This window comes from Dasypus novemcinctus, chromosome 9 (genome assembly GCF_030445035.2).
Source record: "Dasypus novemcinctus isolate mDasNov1 chromosome 9, mDasNov1.1.hap2, whole genome shotgun sequence".
NCBI lineage: Eukaryota > Metazoa > Chordata > Mammalia > Cingulata > Dasypodidae > Dasypus > Dasypus novemcinctus.
Window position 1 is genome coordinate 94,758,574 of NC_080681.1, and position 22,809 is coordinate 94,781,382.

At 46.4% G+C, this 22,809-nt stretch overlaps 2 protein-coding genes across 2 annotated transcripts in view; both read left to right on the forward strand.

Annotated features, from left to right (window-relative positions):
• Positions 1-4,855: 4,855 nt before the first annotated feature.
• MYCL (MYCL proto-oncogene, bHLH transcription factor) lies at positions 4,856-10,627 on the forward strand. Its single transcript, XM_004450622.5, has 3 exons — positions 4,856-4,981; positions 5,341-5,845; positions 8,822-10,627. The coding sequence occupies exons 1-3, from the start codon at positions 4,904-4,906 to the stop codon at positions 9,418-9,420; spliced, it is 1,182 nt and encodes a 393-aa protein (XP_004450679.1). The 5' UTR covers positions 4,856-4,903; the 3' UTR covers positions 9,421-10,627.
• An 18-nt stretch (positions 10,628-10,645) lies between these two features.
• TRIT1 (tRNA isopentenyltransferase 1) overlaps positions 10,646-22,809 on the forward strand; it is a 55,858-nt gene continuing 43,694 nt past the window's right edge. The window contains exon 1 of the mRNA XM_058303823.2: positions 10,646-10,704. The gene's annotated coding sequence lies outside the window, so the exon portion shown is untranslated. The remainder of the gene's footprint in view (positions 10,705-22,809) is intronic.

Genomic DNA, 22,809 nt, shown 5'->3' on the forward strand with positions numbered 1-22,809 from the left:
CCATAGAAGGGGCAGCAATTTATTTTAACTGGAATAGACACATACTCTGGATATGGGTTTGCATTTCCCATTTGCATTCAATGTTTCTTCCAAAACTTCCATCCATGGACTTACCGAATGCCTTATCTATTGCCTTGGCATTCCACACAGCATTGCTTCCAATCAAGGAACCCATTTCACAGCAAATGATGTGGAGGAATGGGCACATGCCCATGGAATTCACTGGTCTTATCATGTTCCCCATCACCCTGAAGCAGTTGGATTGATAGAACGGTGGAATGGCCTTTTGAAGACTCAATTATGGCACCAACCAGGTGGTGATACTTTACAGGGCTGGGGCAATGTTCTCCAGGAGGCTGTGTATGCTCTATTACAGCATGCACTCTATGATGCTGTTTCTCCCATAACTAGGATCCATTGGTCCAGGAATCAAGGGGTGGAAATGGGAGCGGCATCACTCACTATTATCCCTAGTGACCCACTAGGAAAATTTTTGCTTCCTGTCCCTGCAACCTCAAACTCTGCTGGTCTTCAGGTTTTAGTCCTAAAAGGAGGAGTGCTGTCACCAGGGAACACAACAATTCCAATGAACTGGAAGTTAAAACTGCAACCTGGCCACTTTGGGCTCCTCTTACCTCTGAATCAACAGTCAAAGAAGGGAATTACTGTACTGGCTGGAGTGATTGATCCTGACTATCAAGGGGAAATAGGACTGTATCTACACAATGGGCAATGGAAGAAGGTAGTAATAAATGTGAACTTTGACCATGAGACCAGTTACAGAAATGAGGATTGTAATGGTCAAGAATCTTTCTTCCTTGTTTCATTATGATGATGATTGTATATGTACACAAAACGAATTTTTTTGTCTTCTTCCCCAAACTTTTCCCTTATCATATAACAAGTTGTATCAGTTTTATGGCATAATATTTGAAGATGTCAAGTTTAAGAGTGAATATTACCCAAGAACTTGCACCCTCTTCTGTATGGAATTAATGCATTTCCGGTTGTATGCAAGAGAGTTGAACATTGTTAGGTGGAAATATATATATATATATATATATATATATATATATATATATATATATATATACATGTTTGTTATTGTTTTTACTTAGAGACCAAGTATGGTTTAAGGTAATGTGTATGGTTGCCAAGTTGACAAGGGGTGGACTGTGATGGTTAGACTAATGTGTCAACTCAGCCAGGTAATTGGGCCCAGTTGTTTAGTCAAGCAAGCACTGGGCTAATTGTAATACAAGGTCATTTATGGACGTTAGTCATCATTGACTTTACTGAGGTGGTAAATCATAGATAACTGATTACAATTACCTCAATCAGGGAGATAGCCATCAGCAACGAGTGATGCATTATCCAATCAGTTGAATTCCTTAAAAGGGGAAGTGATTCTAGCATTGAGTGAGAATTTCCCAGCTGGTCTTTGGACAGCCAACGTCTCCCAGAACTTGTCAAGAACCTTCACTGGACATTCATCAGAGCCCCTGGTTGCAGCCTGCCTGTGGAACCTGGACTTGTGCCTCCCCACAGTTATGTGAGAGACTCTTATAAAACCACATACTATTGACAGGTATCTCTTGTTGATTCTGTTTCCCTAGAGAACCCTGACTAACACACTTCTCTCCTGGGTTCTGTTGAATTTCAGCTTCTTGCTTCCTGTGGCTTTCTCTCTCTGTCTGAATTTCATTCTTCTTATAAAGGACTCCAGTAATAGGATTAAGACCCATCCTGACTGAGTTGGGACACACTTGAACTGAAGAAACTTCATCAAAAGTTCCTACTTACAATGGGTTCACACCCACAGGGAAGGATTACGTTTAAGAACATGTTTTTTCTGGGAGTACATATCTCCAAATCAGCACACTCATATAGTAAAAAAGCTGTAAATATTAATTGTCTATTTATTTTTAAATTGGACTAATTCTACTGGGGGGATGAAGGGTATATTGAGGTTGGAAAAGGTGTATTGGATTTGGAAGTATGTTGGGGTTGGAAGGGGGATATAAGAGCTATATCTTCTATTATGGGGTGTCAAAAGAAATCTAAAAATCAGGAAAAAATAGATTGTACATGTTGGTCAAAATATGGAAATAAATATTAGTAAAAAAAAGCTAAAGGAGTAGTTGCTTTTGGGGAGTGGGCAATCAGGGTGGTGAGGGCAGGGCAGAATACTGCCTTTTTTTTCACTTTGTTATATGCATAGGTGATTTTAAAATGTTTAATGAAAAAGAAAGGAAATTAAAAAGTACAGAAAAATGGAGTGTCCCTAGGGTAGCATTTGTTGCCTTAGCAAATTCATCACCATCCCAACATCAGCTCAGAAACCACAGTTATTAGCCCTAAAAGAAGCAGCATTTCTATTAAATAGCACACATTAACCAGGCTTAGGAGACTCATATTTCAAATCAGATGCCAATTCATTAATTTATAAGGGGAAACAGGGACTGAAGCAGACTGGATCTTCCAGCTCACTGATGAGTGAATTCTCTCCCTATGGGCAGATCTACGTGGGGAACAGAATGGTTTTCAGCAGGTTGCTTGGTGATCTAGAGCATGGGCGAGGTGGGGAGTGAGTTGGGTGGTTCCAATGAATGATGCCTCTATCTCCTGTATTCCTGGACCAGCATTTTTGTCTCCAGACAGTGCTAGGATGGATATTGCTGGTGACTGATTGCCTTGGCAACTCTCCTTAGTCTCTGTTTCCTTGGCTGCCCAGACCCCTTCTGACCATAATCTTCTTTCTTAGCGGCCTTAATACTTTAATCAGGTTGTGGTTCAGTTTGGGCCTTAGACTTGCTCTGCCTCCATCAGGTAGGTTGGCACATCTCAACTTTAAAGCATTGTGTGTAGTCAGACAGGCAACACATTTACTAAGCACCCATGATGTACCAGACTATATTCTAAGCCCTGGGGTCACAGCAGCGAACAAGACTGATATTTGTTCCTGCCCTCATAAAGCTTACAATCTGGTATGAAAGACAGATATTAAATAAAGTATTTTAAATAATTAAAAATGTGCAAAGTGAAGGAGCAGACTAACTCTCAGGACACAACCCTATTTTCCAAGCACACACTCCCAGCCTCCAAAATTATTCCAGTAAGGGCATATTCTGCTCAAATTTATCTAGAGTTGGTTTCTGTTATTCATAGCCCTGGCAAGCAACCATCTCACACATCTGTGGAGCAGAGAATAAACTACCAAAAGGCAATTTCTACTCCTCTACCTTAGGGTTGGGACCAAACCTGGAACCCTTCTGACCCGTGCCTCTGACCTGCACAGAACAAAGCACACAGGTTATCTCAATAAAATCTTGCTGGCTAAGTCACTCAGTAAGTCAGTTAACAAATATCTTCCAGAAGCTGTTCAAGGTGTAGAGGTTAGAAAGCAAGTAAGAGCTAGTTCCTGCCTTCAAGGATGTCCCACAGGCACCTTAGATCCCACATGTCCAAAACCAAGGGGGTCATCTCCCCTGCCTTCTCTCCTAACCCATATATAAACTCTCACTGGTGCCCCATGCTCCAGTCACGCTGAACTCCTACCACTTCTCACTTCCTCTGCTGGAATGCCAAGAGTGAGTAGTTTGGAATTCTTAAACCACAGGGGTGGGAGGGAAAGAGAGAAGCAGCAGGGACTCATGCCAGGCTAGACAGGGACCAGACCTTCAATGACAGGCGGAGGGTTGGCTGCTATCCAAGTTACCTTTCTTGGGCCTAAATCTCAGACTGGCCCTACTGTTTAGCTTTTCTTCTTTCACCCAAAGTAATCTGCATAGATGAGGACATAAAGGATTTCCATCTACGTCCATCATTTCGGCCAGGTTGTTCCCATTTTACATACCAGCAAACAGAGGCTTCAAATAACTTGGCCCCACAGCTAGTAAGTGACAGAGCAAGGACTTGAATGAAGTTTCCAGACCCCCAATCCCCATTCTCTTTCTTCTACTAGGGCAGCTCCTATAAAGTTTTGAGGGGGAGAGGGGGTTGGATGTCTCCATTCCTGGCCTGGAAAAAGCAACGGCCTCGTGGACCCCACCTGTTCTGCTTGCCTCTCCTCCTGGCTTTGCTCCCTTCTCTAGAGGCACTATCTTCTCAAATCCTCACAACAACCCTGTGAAATAGTAGCATCCCTTCATTTTATAGATGAAACTGACTGAGCCTCATAAGAATTAAGCCGCAGGCTCCAAAGCTCGGGTTCCTCACCACTTCACTTCACTGCGGTCCAGATTTGGGCCATGGCGCTAAGGAACCATGCAGGGGGTGATGAAGCTGATGCCGGAGGCCAGCCGGAGTTCAGGGATACGAGCCGCCAGGTGGCGCCCCGGAGGTGCGGCCGCTCCCCGCGGGCCAGACGCACCTGAACCGAGCTCGAGGCGCGGGAAAAAGCAGGCTCTGGGAGCGGGACCGGGAGTAGCCCTAGTCCCCAGCCCAGCATGGGCCAGGGCGCGGCTTGTTTGGCATTCTGGGGACCGCAGGGGCATCGCTTAAGAATCATGCCTCCACCCAGTGACCGCCGGGCTTCACCAAACTGCCGCCGGCTCTGCGCGCCCCAGCGCGTTATTTCTTTGGGGGTGGGGTGGGGAGTTTGGGATTGGGGCAGAGTGGGCGAGCGTTGCCAGGCGGGGCGGGGCTGCCGCTCCACCGCCCCTACCTGTCTGCAGCGGGGAGGGGACGGGCCAGGGGGCGGGGTTAGTCCCATAGGGCCCGCCCCGCGGTCCCGGAGTCTGGAGCGCGAGGAGAGATATAAGGCAGCGGGGAAACAATGCTCCGGCAGCTCGCGCTCCCGCGCAGATCACGGGAGCGCACGGGCTGCCGTGCGCGAGCGAGGGTGAGCGCGCGCGCTCTCGAGGCGCGCTCTTGAGTGCGGGCCGCGCGCTCAGTGGCGCGCATGTGTATGTCTGCGGGCTGCCGGGCTACCCGCAGCCGGCGGCGAGCCGGTCCGCGCCAGGTGGCTGGCCGGAGCGAGGTGAGGCTGCGGGCCGCCGGGCCACCGGCGCGGGTCCCAGGGGGCAGGCTGCGGGCTGCCTTCTGGGCACTGCGCGCCCCCGCCCGGCCGGCCGGGCCCTGGGAGCTGCGCTCCGGGCGGTGCTGGCAAAGTTTGCTTTGAACTCGCTCCCCGCAGCCTGGTCCGTGCGCTGTGAGCGGCTTCCCCGGGCGCGCTGACCCACGGCCCGGCTTCTCGGGACGCCAGGGCAGGGCGCGGGCTGCTGGCCGACGGGGTTGGGGAGGGACGGGAGCCCGGCGCCCAGCTGTGCTGGGTGACCGGGGGCGCCTCCCTCCCCGGGCCGGCACCCTAGACAGCACGTCCCCCCTTCCCTCCCGCAGGGAGCGGACATGGACTTCGATTCGTACCAGCACTATTTCTACGACGATGACTGCGGGGAGGATTTCTACCGCTCAACGGCGCCCAGCGAGGACATCTGGAAGAAATTCGAGCTGGTGCCGTCGCCCCCCACGTCGCCGCCCTGGGGCTTGGGTCTCGGCGCCGGGGACCCCACCGCTGGGATTGGTGCCCCGGAGCCGTGGCCCGGAGGGGGTGCCGGGGACGAGGCAGAATCCCGGGGCCACTCGAAAGCCTGGGGCAGGAACTACGCCTCCATCATCCGCCGTGACTGCATGTGGAGCGGCTTCTCTGCCCGGGAACGGCTGGAGAGAGCGGTGAGCGACCGGCTCGCCGCTGGCGCGGCCCGGGCAAACCCGCCCAAAACACCCGCCGCCCTGGACTGCGCCCCCAGCCTCGAAGCCGGCAACCCGGCGCCCGCCGCCCCCTGTCCGCTGGGCGAGCCCAAGACCCAGGCCTGCTCGGGGTCCGAGAGCCCTAGCGACTCGGGTAAGGACCGCCCCGGGCCATCAAAGAGGGGGGCACCCCATGGGTGGCCAAAGCTCTGCCGCTGTCTGAGGTCATCTTCGCAAGTTCTTCACCCACCTCCCCTGTTCTCTGGCCGAAGCTGTCGGTGTAACCCCCGGCAGTGTCTGTCTGGCACGTGGGTGTGTTGGTAAACAGTTTGGAGAAGTGGTGTGGGAGCCAGCGTCTTTTTGATGATGATTGGAGCCCCAGGGGACCAGGGAAAGAGGGTGAGGGTTTGCCCATGAAGAGGACAGTACTGCGGTTGGACTGTAGGGGATTTCTATCCTCAGGAGGCTGGAAGGGGTCCCTTAAGGGTCAGTAGAGGCGTGAAGTTTTTTTTGTTACCACATCTTTCCCTGAGAAACTTGCACTCCCCTAGAAAGAGGCTGGGGAGCCTTTTGTGTAAAGCCAAAGCCTTCATCCTTTTAAACAAACAAAGAAACAAACAAACAGATTTTCAGCCTGCTTCACTTTAAAACGCTAGTTAACTGCCTGCCCTTGCACCTTCTACCCCATCACTTGTGCATCCTCACCCCTAGCCATGAGACAGGTAGGGAAGGGGTGAATACTCTCGCATTAGCAGATGGGAAAACTGAGGCTTCGGGACAGGAATCACCAGAAAGGAGCTCCAGCTTCCTGTCATTTAGCCAGCCTCCTTTGCTCATGCCTCCATCCCAGCTAGACACCTTTTCCTTGGTATTTAGAGGGTCTTCACTAGCTTACCTGAAAGGCTGAACCTTGTCTTGCTGCTCTCGTGTGAGATGGCAAGGGGTCCTTCTAGCTCCCTCCCCACTCATGTGAGTGTTTCAGCTGTCCCCTTGCAGTCAACAAATGTTCACTGTCTCCTACTTTGTGCCAGGCTCTGAACTGGGTGCTGGGGGCGTGGATTGGAACTCCAGCCTCCTGTCCTTGATGCAAGTGCAAACTTCTCTGAATGCAGACTGTGCAGCCTTCTGTGCCACCAGACTATGCTGTTCTTAGATCTCCATACCCATAACGACCAGAGAAGTTGCTTTTGTCGGTGCCCACTGAGGCTGGTATCAGGGAAACTGGGACAGAAAAAATTCACTATAGCTTTTAGGAATAACTTTAAAATGACCATTTGAGAGGGAACCAGGGAACAGGGTATGAAAGTTGTCATACACTTAAAGGGGAAAAATAAAGATAGCAGAAAAATTAAAGTTCAATTTGGGGGAGAGACTGTGTTAAGGTTGTTTTTAATCTGATTGCTTTTGACAACAAAAGCTTGTGTTTGTTTAATGGCTCAAATGGGAATCCTTGAGAGCAAGAAACCAATAAAGATGTATCTCTACAAAGGCTTGTGGAGTGGTCGAGTGGAAAGACCATTGTTTTGGGAGTTCGGAGATCTTAGTTTGAGATCCCGAACATTACTGAGGTATTGTGTGGACTCGGGCTTTCTCGGGGTCTCAGTCTCCCCTCTTGTACATGAGGGGGGTGGACTCAGTTGCCCTGCTGTGGACATTTCCTTGGCTGGGTGGAGTTAGACACTACTCTCTGAAAAGGAGAAAGGTATCTTAAATTATTTCTTTTCCAGACAGAGGCTTCCTCAGCCATAAGTTGTAACACTGAAATATTAAAGGTTTTGGATGTGGGGAAGCCTCCCAAATCATTTTCTGACCTGTCCTTTAACCTGAACCTGTTTCCGGGCTCCTGGTTCACTCACAGGCCACATGGCCTGGAAACAAAATGCAACAGATTGCAAACAATGAGGGGGGTGGGGAGAGTGACTGACGGCAGAGTTCAGCCAATAGGAGGTAGGGACTGGTTAAAACAGCATTCCAAACACAGCTTAGCTAGCCAATCACGGCTTGGGGGCTAGGAGGGCTGAATGGTCAGGATTTATTAATGGAGAAATAATGCGATTGTCCACACAATGGAAGCCTTCCTAACAAAGGGGCTCAAGCATCCCGATATGCAAAAGAGACCGAGAACTGAGCTCTTCTGTTGTCCAGCCGAAATGCATTAAAGTGGCCTTCGCTGTGGGAGTCTCCAAAATGCTGTGTAGAATAGGGGAGTTTCCCCCCAATTGCCCTCTCCAGGTTGGGGTAGCCTAAGAGACCCTTGGCCAGGGAATGATGGGGACAGCTCCAGGGGTTTCCAGGTTCTTGATGTTTTGGCCCTCGTGGGGACATTTAGCTGCTCAGTCTCTGCCTCTGGCACGGGTAGCTTGGAAACCATCACTTACACCTTTGTGAAGTTCCTGCAGCTTTCACTGACCTGTGATTACGAATCCAATCCTCTTCTGGTCCAGGGAAGCGGGTGGGGCAGGCGACCTATAAATGATGGATGGCTTTAGAAACCCCATTGAACCCGGGAGCAAAATGCTCCTAAGGGAAACCCTTTCCCTCCCCTCTGAGGGTGAGAAGAGATGGGTTGTAGCCCTCCCTTCCCTGAATCTTCAACTGAAAGGGATGGTAGAATAGAGAGGTGGGGGAATAATAGGATTTATAACTTGTGAAAAGTAACAATTCCCCAAGTGCAGGCTGTGCTGGGCAGGAACAAAGGGCAGCTCTGCCCACAGACCCCTCATTTACAATTCTGATAGGGCATGAAAGAGCCCGACCAGGAAGATCTTTACAGCTAAACTTTGTCCCAGGCCAGTAGCTCTTTCTCTCCGTCTCCTCCGTGGGGGAGGGGAGAGCCTGTGCAGACTGGGGGCTATTGGCTTGGGTCTGCCTTTTGTTCTTATCTCAGCCTTGCTGTGCGAAAGGAAATTGGAGAATATTTTCCTTCTTGCTTATTTCCCTCCTTTCCTTCACGCTGCCCTTACCCCATTACGGTGAATCCACTGCCTTTCTCTGCGCTTCCATTTGTTTATATCTAAATGGGGAGAACGTCACCTACCTTCCCAGCCCCAGCGTAGAAAGCTAAAGCTGTGGGGTCTGTGTATGTGTTCCTCATGGGATATGTTCCTTCTCTTGATCTCCTTTTGGACAGAGGGCGAGGAAATCGACGTTGTGACAGTGGAGAAGAGACAGTCTCTGGGTGTCCGGAAGCCGGTCACCATCACAGTGCGAGCAGACCCCCTGGACCCCTGCATGAAACACTTCCACATCTCCATCCATCAGCAACAGCACAACTACGCCGCACGCTTCCCTCCAGAAAACTGCCCCCAAGAAGGGGCTCCAGAGACAGGGCCCCAGGAAGAGGCTCTGGAGAGAGAGGCTTCGGAGGAAAAGGAAGGTGAGGAGGGGGAAGAGATAGCGAGCTCGCCGCCTGTTGAAAGCGAGGCACCCCAGGTCTTCCACCCCAAGCCCGTCAGTTCTGACACTGAGGACGTGACCAAGAGGAAGAACCACAACTTCCTGGAACGCAAAAGGCGGAATGACCTCCGTTCGCGATTCCTGGCCCTGAGGGACCAAGTACCCACCCTGGCCAGCTGCTCCAAGGCCCCCAAAGTAGTGATCCTAAGCAAGGCCCTGGAATATTTGCAAGCCCTGGTGGGTGCAGAGAAGAGGATGGCTATGGAGAAAAGGCAGCTCCGATGCCGGCAGCAGCAACTGCAGAAAAGGATCGCGTACCTCAGTGGCTACTAACTGACCAAAAAGTGTGACTGCTCTGTCTTACAGAAACACAAGTTTATTTTTTATCCCTCCCCCTCCCCCTTAGTAATTTGCACAGTTTGGTTACGGTGGGACAGTCTGGACATAAGATCCCAGAATGCATTGCAGCCGGCGCACGCACAATAAGGGCTTGCATTCTTGGAAACCTTGAAACCCGGCTCTGCCTCTTCCCTGACCCAGTGGACTTCGCAGGCAGGCAGCTGACTGAGGAGCCCTGGGGTCTGCCTAGCTCACGAGCTCGGAAGAAAAGCCTGACAGATGCTATGCAACAGGTGGTGGACGTTGGGGGGGGGGGAGAGGGGGGCCTCCAGCCTGCATGAAATCTCACACTCCGGATGAGCTTTAGGCTGGGTAAGGAGGCTCCCAGTGGTGTTTCTAGGATGATGCTGGGACAGCTGGGCCTGGATGCTCCTCCTGAGGCTCCTTTTCCAGGGGACACACGAGCCGTCTTGGGTGGAGACAGACTTGCAGACTTGATCGACACGGATCATTACCTCACTGTCAGACACTTTATAGCAACCGAGGAGTTGGAAACCTTTTATATATATATATTATAATGCTAAAAATGTTAAGCTACACTCCTCCCTCGCACAATGCTGCGGCCTTGGGAACATTGAAAGAGCATGGCCTCTACAGTCTTTGTCTCTGAGTCCTCTGGGCGCTTTCCTCTGAGACAGGGATCATTCTGTCCTCACAAGGAACTTTTTTGTTTCATTCTACTTCATTATGCAATGGACTCTGTGGCATCCCTTTCCCTCAGGTCAGAAATATTTCCCCAAGACACAGGGAAATTGCTCCTCACCTGGGGCTGGGGGAAGGTTTGAAGTCCTGGCCTGCGAGCTTGTTTCCTGTCCACGTTTTGCTGAGGGGCACTTGAGGCCCATCTTGGAATCTTTTCTCAAGGAAGGTGTAAGGAACCTCAAAAGGGAAGCCTGCACCATTTCCTCTTCCCACCGCCCTCTCGTCTCAATGCCCTGACTGCTAAGTTTGAAGTTCTACTTGGAACCATGAGAATCTGACCTCTTGCAATTCCAAGAAGCTGACTCTGCAGCCACCCTTGGGCTCTGGCCAGCCTGCCATGAGTCAGCTTTCTTTCCCAGAACCTGGGCCTTACTGAAGTTCTGGGGCGAGCCACTGGGACTCACCTGGTGGGCTCTGGAGGGTGGACTTGCTTCCTGGTGGGAAGCAGGAGCTCTGCTTAGCCAACCATGATGGATTTTGCCCCAGCTGGTCTCTGCAGCTCCAAGTGGAATCCAGGTACAACCTCCAGTCTGGGAAAGGCACCCAACCAACAGGTGTCATTTGGGCAACCTCGGAGCCCCTAGGCCTTGCCCTGAAGAAGGACAGTCCCTCTGGAACTCTGCCCAGAGTGCCTTCAGGTTGTGGGTTTGGAAGTGGAGGGGGTAGGGGACAGAGCTCTATATGAAAAAACCAGTTGCTACTTCCAAACCGATTTTCCATGATAGTCTGTTTCTGAGGTTGCTTCGTGGCCTCAGAGAACCCCAGTAGAAATTTGGAAAAAGCTGCTCTACCTTCTGGAGCATAGTTTTCTGGAACCAACTGATTTCTGGAGCTATCTTTGGAGGACAAGCAGGATGTAGGCTACTGATGTCTCAACCTGAAAAGCTTGTGTTTTATAAGCTGCTGGTGGGTATTATGCTGGGGCAGGCTTTTTTTTTTTTTTTAATACTGTATTTTTGTATGCCTTTTGCAAAGTGGTGTTGTTTTTGTATGAGGATAAAAAACATTGGGGCAATTCTGTTGCACGGGTCTGATTTATTTTGAAAGGCAGACTTACCAGAAATTTTGTATTTAGTTCTGATTATTGATGGCCTGATTTTAAAATGTTGCCTTCTAGGACATCTTCTAATAAAAGGATTCTCACATATGTCAGAGTTGGAGCAGCTTATGCCATCCAAGTCCCCTGAACCAAGGACTACTATTTCAGTGTAGCCACAAGTAATCAGTCTACAGGCCTACATTTCTTCAACCATGTTGCTAACCTGGTCGTTCCACTTTGGGTTCCTGAAATGCCATTTCAGACATGTCTAAACAATGTAGGCTCAGTACTTGGTGAGCATGAAATTCTCTTGTGAATTGCAAAGAGTGCTGAATTTGTACTTTACAAGGCTTGAAATCCCGGCTCTACCACTTAACTTGTTTTACGGCCTTTTACCTTTACGTTTCTGAGCCCTAGTTTCCTATCTGTAAAATGGGGATAAATGCTACTTCACAGGGTTTTTGCAGGTATTAAACCAAGTTATAGACTTTAAACTGCTTTCTAAACTATAAAGCCTTATATTCTGTAGTGTGGTGCTCTCCTTACCTTTGTGGTATGATGACCCTTTGCAGGATGTCTTTTTTAAAATTCTCTGAGAATTTGTGATACATATGATTTTTCTAACTGAGTGGTAGGTTTCTTTTGCTTTCTTTTTTTCCCCTCCATCCAGTTATGAAAGAAGCTTCAGGCTCCTTTTCCCTCCCATGGTTCTCATAAAAACTGCCGTAAATGCAAGAGGAAAGAAGTCGGTACTAGCTGTTCCTGACGCTAAGCACAGTCCTTTTTCCTTCATATATGCCACACCAACCACATGCCAGGGTTACAGATAATGAAACTGAGGATCTAAGAGTGAAACAAAACCACCTGAGGTCACACAGCTAGTAAGAAATAAGTTAGACTGAAACCAGCTCTTCCTACCTCTAGAGCCAGAGGTCCTAACCATTACTTCTAATGCTCAGTTTGCTTGTTAGCATGGGGTGTGTGGAGGAGGTAAACATGCAACTCTGTATCACCCAATTGCACACTGAAATTACCCCTCTTCAGGGCCTTTGTGCTCGTTGGGATGAGATAGAGCAAATGTTCCATGCCAGTCTCTCTGCAGTATTTGTCAGCTGGGTAGGATAATATTGTCCCCAAAGGATCCCCTCTGGGACGGTGAGACGAAAACAGTGGCTGTTCAGAAGTACTGTGCTGAGAGAAGGCTGCTTTGCCTCCATTAATCCTGCCTTCCAGCTGGGGCCATGGTTGGTGCTGTCAGCCTCCACTACCACTGAGCCTGAGAAGGGTCAACAAGCTAGTATTAATTCCTCACCTTTACAAGTGACCATCTTGTGACCCTTGCCACAACCTGGTAAGTAAACAGTGTCAGCCATATGGTAAGAAGCCCAGAGAGGTTGTTTCTAGCTCAGGGTCATATAGCAAGGAGAGATCAGGCTTCTGAACCTAGTCTCTTGTCAAGTGAACTTCTACTAAATCCTCATTGACCCTGGGTCACCAAACCCAGTTCATAGGTTCCTGGGACCTTTTCTTAAGACTCGCTTGACCTCTTTTAGTTATAGTTACTCTGTTCCCAATATGTTCATTTCCCCTGCTGTAAAAAAAATTTTTTTTTCATTTTCCCCACTTTCAAATATATGACTAAATGGTATTAATTACATTCACAATATTGTACCACCATCACCACCATCCATTACCAAAACCTTTTCAATACCCCAAACAGAAACTCTGCAACCCAATAAGCATTAACTCCTTACCCCATGCCTCCAACCCCTTCTCTCCCCTGCCTTAACCTGTAATCTACTTTGTCTTTATGAATTTGCATATTATAGCTATTTCATTGAAATGAAATTATACAGTATCTGTCCTTTCATGTCTGGTTTATTTCACTTAACATGATGTCATGAAGGTTTATCCATTTCTTTTTATGGCCAAATAATAATCCATTGTATGTATATACCAGTCTGTCTATTCATCTGTTGATAGACATCTGGGTTGCAGTTTTCGACTATTGTGAATAATGTTGCTCTGAATATTGGTGTTAAAATAACTGTTCAAGTCCCTATGTTCAGTTCTTTTGGGTATATACCTAGGAATGGAATTGCTGGGTCATATGGTAATTCTATGTTTAACTTTTTGAGGAAAACCTCCAAACTGTTTTCCATAGGGATTGCACCGTTTTACATTCCCATAACTTCCCACAACATTCCAATTTCTCTACATCCTTGCCAAAACTTGTTGTTTTCCATGTTTTTAATAGTAGTCATCCTCACGGGTGTGAAGTTGTATCTCATTTTGGTTTTGATTTACATTTCCCTAATAGCTTATGATGTTAACCATCTTTTCAAGTTCTTACTGACCATTTGTATATCTTCTTTGGAGAAATGTCTATTCAAGTCCTTGATTTTTCTTCTTAAATCTTTTATTTGGAAATAATTTCAAACTTACAGAAAAGTTAATTGTGCAAAGAACTCCCATTAACCATTTACACACACTCACCAAATGTTCACTATTACATGTCTGTTTTAGCTATCTACCCATCATTTGACTATCAATATGTGTATTTATTTATATGTATATATGTATATGATTTCTTATCTGATCCATTTGACAACAAGTTGCATACATCCATGCTTCCTTATACTTAATTGCTTAAGCCTTCATCTACAAACAAAGGCATGTTTCTACTTAATCATAGTGCTTTAAAAAGTACAGGAAGGTTTACATTGATATATACTATTATCTAACCTACAGTCATATTCCAGTTTTTTCAACAGTCCTAGTAATGTTTTTTTAATTCATATTTTTAATTTATATCTCTTCCCCCCTGTCTGCTCTCTGTGTCCATTCGCTGTGTGTTCTGTGTCTGCTTGCATTCTTGTAAGGCGGTGCCGGGAATCTGTGTCTCTTTTTGTTGCATCATCTTGCTGCATCAGCTCTCCGTGTGTGCGGTGCCACTCCTGGGTGGGCTGCGCTTTTCTTTCATGTGGGGCAGCTGCAGGTGCACTCCTTGCACGGGGGCACCCCTACACGGCACAGCACTCCTTGCACACGGCAGCACTACGCGTGAGCCAGCTCACCACACAGGCCAGGAGGCCCTGGGTACCGAACCCTGGACCTGCTATATGGTAGGCGGACGCTCTATCAGTTGAGCCACATCCACTTCCCTAATAATGTTCTTTATAACACTTTTTCCAGTCTAGAATTATATATTGCATTCAAGCATTTGATAATCATGACCTCTGACCTCTTTACAATTTTCCTTTTGTAAATAACAAGAATTTTGTGGGGGATACTTTAAGTCTTATGTATAGCCACTTTTCCTGATCAAAATTTGCCCACAGAAAGTGGATGTTAGCTCAGTGGATTGAGCACCTGCTTCCCTTGTACCACCTAAAAAAAACTATCCCCCCACAAATTTAGCATCAGTTGGTAATTCTTTTCTGAATCAATTATTATAATTTTGCTGAATGATGTTTTTCTACATCCCATCTACATTTATTAGCTGATATTTTACTATAAGGGCAAATTTTTCCTTCTTTTATTTATTTAATAACGGCATGGACTTGTGAGTTTTTATATTCTTCAAAGGTTATAATTCGTTAGTGTTAATCATTTTTTTAAACTTTATTTTGAAAAATTTTCAAACTTAAGGACATTTTACCCATTTTTAAAATTAGGTTGTTTATCTTTTTGTTGTTGAGTTATACGAGTTCTTTTTTTTTTTTTTTTTTTAAAGATTTATTTATTTATTTAATTTCCCCCCCTCCCCTGGTTGTCTGTTCTTGGTGTCTATTTGTTGCGTCTTGTTTCTTTGTCTGCTTTTGTTTCTTTGTCCGCTTCTGTTGTCGTCAGCGGCACAGGAAGTGTGGGCAGCGCCATTCCTGGGCAGGCTGCTCTTTCTTTTCACGCCGGGCGGCTTTCCTCACGGGCGCACTCCTTGCGCGTGGGGCTCCCCCACGCGGGGGACACCCTTGCGTGGCACGGCACTCCTTGCGCGCATCAGCACTGCGCACGGCCAGCTCCACACGGGTCGAGGAGGCCCGGGGTTTGAACCGCGGACCTCCCATATGGTAGACGGACGCCCTAACCACTGGGCCAAAGTCCGTTTCCCTTTATATATTCTGCATATTAATCCCTTATCAGATAAATGGTTTCCAAATATTTTCTCCCTTTAGAGGCTGTTTTTCCACTTTTTTCATATTGCCCTTTGCTGCATAAGAGTTGTTTTTTTTTTTAAGATTTATTTTTATTTATTTAATTCCCCTCCCCTCCCCCGGTTGTCTGTTCTCTGTGTCTTTTTGCTGCATCTTGTTTCTTTGTCCTCTTCTGTTGTCTTCAGCGGCACAGGAAGTGTGGGCGGCGCCATTCCTGGGCAGGCTGCACTGTCTTTCGCGCTGGGCGGCTCTCCTTACGGGGCGCACTCCTTGCGCATGGGGCTGCCGTACGCGGGGGACACTCCTGCGTGGCATGGCACTCCTTGCGCGCATCAGCACTGCACGTGGGCCAGCTCCACACGGGTCAAGGAGGCCCGGGGTTTGAACTGCGGACCTCCCATGTGGTAGACGGACGCCCTAACCACGGGCCAAGCCCGTTTCCCCTGCATACGAGTTTTAAATTTTGGTAAAGTCCAATTTCTTTTTTCTTTTTTTCTCATGCTTTTGGTGTCTGTATTAGTCAGCCAAAGGGGTACTGATGCAAAATACCGGAAGTTGTTTGGTTTTTATAAAGGGTATTTATTTGGCATAGGAGCTTACAGATACCAGCCCATAAAGCATAAGTTACTTCCCTCACCAAAGTCTATTTTCATGTGTTGAAGCAAGATGGCTGCTGACGTCTGCGAGGGTTCAGGCTTCCTGGGTCACTCTCTTCCTGGGGCTGGCTTCTCTTTCCTCTCTGAGCTTATTTCCCGGGGCTCCAGCTTAAGGCTTCAACATCAAACTCCAACATCAAAACTCCAACATCAAAAACCCTTAACTCTGTCCTTTGCTGTGCCTTTTATCTGTGAGTCCACACCCACCAAGGGGCGGGAACTCAACACTACTGGCACGAGGTTTACATAATTACTTAATCAAGTAAACCTATGAATCCAATATAATCTAATATGCCCAGAGGAAAAGATCAGTTTACAGACATTTCTTTCCAGAATTCATCATTAATATTAAAGTGCTACAGTGTCATATCTGAGACTCCATTGCCTAATACAAGATCCTGAAGATTTTCTCCTGTTTTCTTCTAAAAGTTTTATCATTTTAGCTATTATAGATTTAGGTCAATGATCCATTTTGAGTTAATTTTTGCATATTGTGTGAGGTAGGGGTCTTATCCCCCTTTTTTGAGGTCATTTGTCAAGAGACACAAATTGTAGGACTTCATTCCATAACTGGACCTTAAAAGAATTTGTGGGCACTCAAGAAAATGATAGTGACTCCTGGGGGCAAGCACTAATGCTAGCTGTTTTACATATCTTAATTATCACAATAACCTAAAAGGCAGGGTGGTGTTAGCCCCATATCACAGACGTACAAGCTGGAGCTCAGAAACATTTAAGTCATTTGTCTCAGCGCAGTCAGCTAGTACCAGCTGCCAGGCTCCAAGCTTCAGCTCTTTTGAGTTGACACTGCTGAGAAAGGAGTGGGAGAAAAGCCATCTTCTAGGGGGAAGGGAGGGTGTTTCTGGAATGTGAAGTATTTTAAGCTCCTTCCTAACTCGTTTCTAAAAACTCCTACCTCTATCTTTGTCTGAAAATAGCCAGGAGTTTATTCCTGGATTTCAGAGAACAATTTCTACGAATTAGGTTTGCCTCTGAATAGTATACCTAAGGGACCGCACACCCAATTCAGGAAGGTAGACAATAACAGGAGGTCAAGAAGAGGCACTCAGAAATAAAGGCCATTCCTTTCTATTAGACAAAAAATGGCTAAAGCATGTGCTTGACACCTGACCCTGTTGGTAGCTATTTTAGGGGAATGAGACAGGTTGAACGATTGTAAATGTGCTGAATTTGTCTGGAGTGCCCCTAGGGTCAGGATATTCTAGAATATTCACTTTAGAAGGAAGAGAAGGGGACAAAGGGACACCTTTGTTGATCTGGAAGGTCATAGGAGGGAGTGAGAGAAAGGTTCCTTTCCAAGGATGAGGTAACCAGTTGGTAGATGATCTCTGATGGATGACCGGTGACAATGGAAGTGGGGAGGGGGAGTGTCTAATAGTGTCAGCTGAAGTTCCAATCAGCCTATTGTTGTGTGTAAATTGCTACTTTAAAGCCAATGGGTAGTTTTTGTTAATGTCTGTTTATTTAGAACTGCTCCAGTTAAAGAGGTCAACTGTTTTAATGTTACTCTTTTCTTGGTGAGGAAATGTAAATATGTTCTAAAGTCCTTAATCGGGTGTGTTATTAAATGATTAGGCTCAGTGCCAGGGGTCCAGTAGGTGCCCAGTCAATGTTGGATTGCCTGTAAACACTGGCAGGCAGTGTGCCTAAGTGGTCGCCCATGCCCAACAGATTTCAGTTCCAAAGCTTGTCTCTGCATTTTCCAGTTGTGTGACCTCGGGCAAGTTATAAACCTCTCCCAGCCCATTTCCTCATCTATAAAATTGATATAAATAATAGTGCCTGCCTTATTGAAGGGTGGTGAGAAATAGTGACTGCTCAGTACATGTTAACGAGCCACACCTAGAGTACAGATTCAACAGTCATATTTGAAAGGTGGAGGACACAAGCAATTGGGTAAAGTAAGAAATACTTCCCAGAAGGAGCACTTAAGGTATTCTGGAGTGCACACATTAAGGTCTCAAGATGCAATAAATCATCAGGGAAGTAGTAGCCAGGGATTTGAAAGATTAAGCTGGGCAGAGGAGGAAGGGAGAATAAAGTCAGGAACCTTTGACTGGCTGCCAGCATCCCATGGTGGGCTGGGGCTGTACATCTGCAATGTTGTACATATGGACCACCATTTGTTCTCTTTGGGTACTGTGGTGCCTTCATACTGAACTGGAGTCAACTAAGCAATTCCACTCAGTCACTAAATACTCTAAAGCCTATTTTGTTAGGACAATGATTCTCAAACCTGAGTGTGTCTCAGTAATATAACATCTTTCCCCACCTCTCCATGTACACCCCTCCCTCCTCCCCCCTACATTCCCTCACTCTCAGGACCAGGGAGTCTGCATTGCTAACAAGTTCTGCAGGAATATGGAATCCTGAGACCATACATAGAAAAACATTAGTGTATGGTGTTGGAGCCAGGTCCTCCCATCCAAAAGTATTCAAAAAAGGTGATATAGTATGTGGTTAAGAATAGAGACTTGGAAATTGAGTAGAATTTGGAAAAAAAAATAGAGACTTGGGCAAATCGCCGAACTTCTTTGGGTCTTGGAAGTCTCCTTCTGTAAAATGGAGAAAATAGTGATACCTCCCTCACAGGACTGTTGTGAAGGTGAAAATGAGTTGTTACATAAAACCCTTAGAACTGTGCCTGCCATATAGTAAGAGCAATGTGCAAACATCATCACAAAATAAGGCAGTATGTGTCTAGACAAGGGCTACAAGTCTTAGAAGGGGAAGAGAAAACTTTTCTTGATGGAGCTATTGTGACTTTAATGGACACTCTAAGGAATATATGGCCAAGAGAAGAGGAGGAGGGTATTCTAGGCTTTAGAAAACGGGGTTGGGAAAGTTGTGTCTGGGAAAGGGAAACTGGCCAATTTGCTGTCTGGTTAGTCTCATTCTTACAAAACAATGTGGGTGGGTGGGAGAGTGTACTGGATTTCTAAGGGGATCCCTTCAATGGCAAACATCCTCTGTGACTCTTTGAAATAGGGAAGTCAGGGGAAGAAATTGATTGTGGTTTTAGATATAATAACATTGAGTGATGGGGTCACCCAACAGGAAGGTGGAAATGTGATTCTGAAATTTTAGAAAGCGATTTGAATGGAAGATACAGGTTTGAGACTCATTGGGATATGAAGGTGATGAAGGCCCAGAATGCCAAGCAATGAGAAAAGAAAGGGACAGAGAAGTAGAGAAGAGGGCTTGAAAAAGCCACAGGATTAGAACTGGAAAGGATCTCTACTGGACCTGACTCCCCGTTAACACCTTCCCCTTTGCAGCCTTCAGGGGTCCCCTGTGGGTAGGAGGGATCTCTTAGAGGGCTGAGCAGGAGGAAGTAAGCTCCCTTTGATAAGATTCAGGTATGCTCTGGAACAAACCCAGTATCTCAGCTTTAGTTGTAACACAAACTTTACAACATGGTGTGCTCTCTTCTCTGCTTTCCTTCTCTTGTTTTGAGCAATTTTAATCCTCCCAAATTTGACTTGGCCAGTCACTAATGGGAGCACTAATGTAAACAACCCAACCAATGTAAGGTGTTGTGGTTACTAATAGATACCATGAACTATTTCCCACAGGAAATATTTTTATTTGGGGTACCTAATTAGCATGAGGGTTGGGCTACAAAGGGTTGTACCAAAAGTTAGAGTTTGTCTTTGACTCAACTTCTTTCTTTGACCTTGGAGACAGCTGCTTTAGGTCTTCCACAGCTTGCTTGTTCTTCCTTCTACCCTGAATGTCACAGCATCCTCTAGAATTCCTTCTTAGACATTTGATCCTTCTCAATGCTTTAGATAGCCCTTTTACTCTAATGGCTTCACCTTTCAACTTTTCCCTATGATCTTTTTCCTAATTTTTAAAAATTGTGAACTATTTCAAACATACAAGCACTCATGGGTCATTGCCCAGCTTTTCCTCCTACCTTTCTGCACCCCTCCTTTTCTCCTTCTCTGTTATCTTCCAGTGCCTTTCCATGTTCTGCTCTGTTTCCTAAAGAAAGTAAGTAGGTTCAGAGGAGCCCAGCCTGACTATACACCTAACCCTAGGGTTCAACACACATACACTAAGGGTGAGAATTCGCCGTTTGACTGCAGACATTCAGAAGGATAGGCAAGGAATTATGATCCTTCAAATAATTTGAGTATCCCTAGCACCTCACTCCTGTACTTTATCTATCTATCTATCTATCTATCTATCTATCTATCTATCTATCTATCTCTATTTATTTGTTTATTTACTTCTCCCTACCCCCTCATTGTTTGCATTTGCTGTGTCTGTTGTGTGCTGGTCTTCTTTTTTTCAGGAGGCACTAGGAACCAAACCTGGACCTCCCACGTGGGAGGGAGGCACCTAATCACTTGAGCCAGCTCCCTTCCCTGCTTTGTTGTGTTTCTCATTATGTTTTCCTCCATGTGTCTCTTGTTTTGTAGTGTCATCTTGCTCTCTTGTTTATCTACTTCAGGAAGCACCAGGAACTGAACCTGGACCTCCTATGTGGTAAGTGGGAGCTCAATCGTTTGAGCGGCATCTGTTTCCCACTCCTGCACATTAGATATGATTTGCTTATAGGCTGAACCTATCTTGGTGTTATTGCCTTTAGTACTAGAATTTCTTTGTCCAAAATAATCTGTAATGAAAGGAATATTTTCGAGATGGTCTCTGTAACCCTTCACTTCTGAATATACACACACACTTTCTTTAAGTGAGAGACTTCCTTTCCTCTTTTTTTTTTTAAAGATTTTTTAAAAGATTTTTATTTTTATTTTTAATTTCTCTCCCCTTCCCTGCCCCCCTTTAAGATTAATTATTTATTTTTATTTCTCTTCCTCCCCCCCCCCCCCCCCCGCCATTGTCTGCTCTCTGTGTCCATTTGCTGTGCGTTCTTCTGTGTCCGCTTGTACTCTTGTCAGTGGCACCCAGAATCTTGCTGCGTCAGCTCTCCAAGTGTGTGGTGCCATTCCTGGGCAGGCTGCACTTTTTTCACACTGGGCGGCTCTCCTTATGGGGCACGCTTCTTGTGCATGGGGCTCCCCTACACGGGTACACGGCACTCCTTGCATGCATCAGCACTGTGCGTGGGCCAGCTCATCACACGGGTCAGGAGGCCTGGGGTTTGAACCTTGGACCTCCCATGTGGTAGGCTGATGCCCTATCCGTTGGGCCAAATCCGCTTCCCCTCCCTTTCCTCTTGAGCCTCCTTTTCAGAATAGACTGAACTACTTTCCAATCTCTTCATAGAATGGGAGGGAGTCAGAGCTAATATCTGGAAATGACTACAAAACAGCTTTCCTGACTCCCTTTTGACTTCTTTTGTCTCCTTATTACTCTGCAAAGCTTCCTATTAGACTGTTTTATTGTTGTTTGTTTAGAAATACTTATTACTCCTTGGTCAAAGACTTCAATCTCCCAATTTTCCCTTGAGTGTAATGTCTCCAATTAGGATTTCAAGTCACAGATTATCTTTTAGGAATTATTTGTGGTATAGCATTCAGAGGATCATCAGAGAGAGAGACAAACAGAGGTATAACTAAAATAGCCTAAAGGTGCTTAAAAAATGTTCCCACTCCCTTTTGGTAGGACCAGTAGAATTACAATGAATGGAAATGGCACTATGTTTTTCTCACTTCTCCTCATTTGTTTTGGACCACAAGGCTCCATTCTGATTTAGGAATTTCTCCTGCTCAGCATTTCAGTGATAATTCTCCCATGGTCTGCAGGATCCCTGTTCTCCTTGTTTCTATAGCAACAGTTCTGTGTTACTTGGCTAGAAGCAATTTTCTGCTGCTGTGATAAAGTCCCATTTTTTCATTCCTTTCTCCCCAGTTGCCTTGGTAACCAGCCTCTCCCTCTTCTGGTCTCTTGTTGGTAAATTCCACCCGACTCCCTCCCTTCTCCCCCCCCATAACAGTCACCTGCTCGTAGCTTGGATGATGCTTTTCCATCTGTGAGTGAGCGTACTCTGTCATGGTCAGATTGTCATCATGAAATTAGCCTCCCTTTTCCTTTATTTGCTTCATTTCTCTGGCCTGCCATCTTTCTGGTGGTTGTCATGGTAACCGTACCCTCTGAAAGTCTCCAAGCAAAGGCTCTACAGTTAACAACCAGCATGTGAGAGAGTGTCTGCCAATGTGTGGCCACACATCTCCATTTTAAACGCAGCCTCAGGTGGGTACCACAAATTGGAGAGAACAGGGCTTTTGATCAATACAGGCTAGACTGAGGAAGGACTTACAGGGAATCTAGAACTGGGAATTGGTGTTTCTGAAAAAATATATGTGACTTCAAGGTTTACACAGGTTCTGCAGGAGTGGCTATTATTCCAACAATAATCCAAGTGACTGAGAAATGTATTGGCAGTCATTCCAGGCAGGCCTTTCATATACTCTAAACTTCCAACAGTGGCAACTTCTCTAGCCTTTTAAGAGATCCTGGAGAAATGACCTGAGAGGTAGACAGACCCAGATAATCTGAGGGCAAAACAATTAGAACTCTTAGCTTGGCTAACAAGGGGTTAGCAAAATAGCTAATGGGTGCTTTTACATATTACTGAAAATGTATCTGCCCTTAGGCTGCTGTTTTTAGGTCTTGAGTGAGGCAGATGGGGTGTTACTATTATAATAATACAAAGTGTTCAACAAATGGTGGTTGTTATGTGCCAGGGCATTGCAGCATGCACATTTGAGACATTACTTCATCTTCTCCTCATGGCAATCTTGAGAAGTATTTAAAGATAAGAAACCTGAGGCTAAGAGGT

Bases quoted from the DNA above. Each gene is read 5' to 3' on its own strand.
- MYCL (XM_004450622.5), top strand. From the start codon at position 4,904: ATGTGTATGTCTGCGGGCTGCCGGGCTACCCGCAGCCGGCGGCGAGCC. The intron at 4,982-5,340 runs GTGAGGCTGCGG...TCCCTCCCGCAG, and splicing joins AGGTGGCTGGCCGGAGCGAG to GGAGCGGACATGGACTTCGA. The intron at 5,846-8,821 runs GTAAGGACCGCC...CCTTTTGGACAG, and splicing joins CGAGAGCCCTAGCGACTCGG to AGGGCGAGGAAATCGACGTT.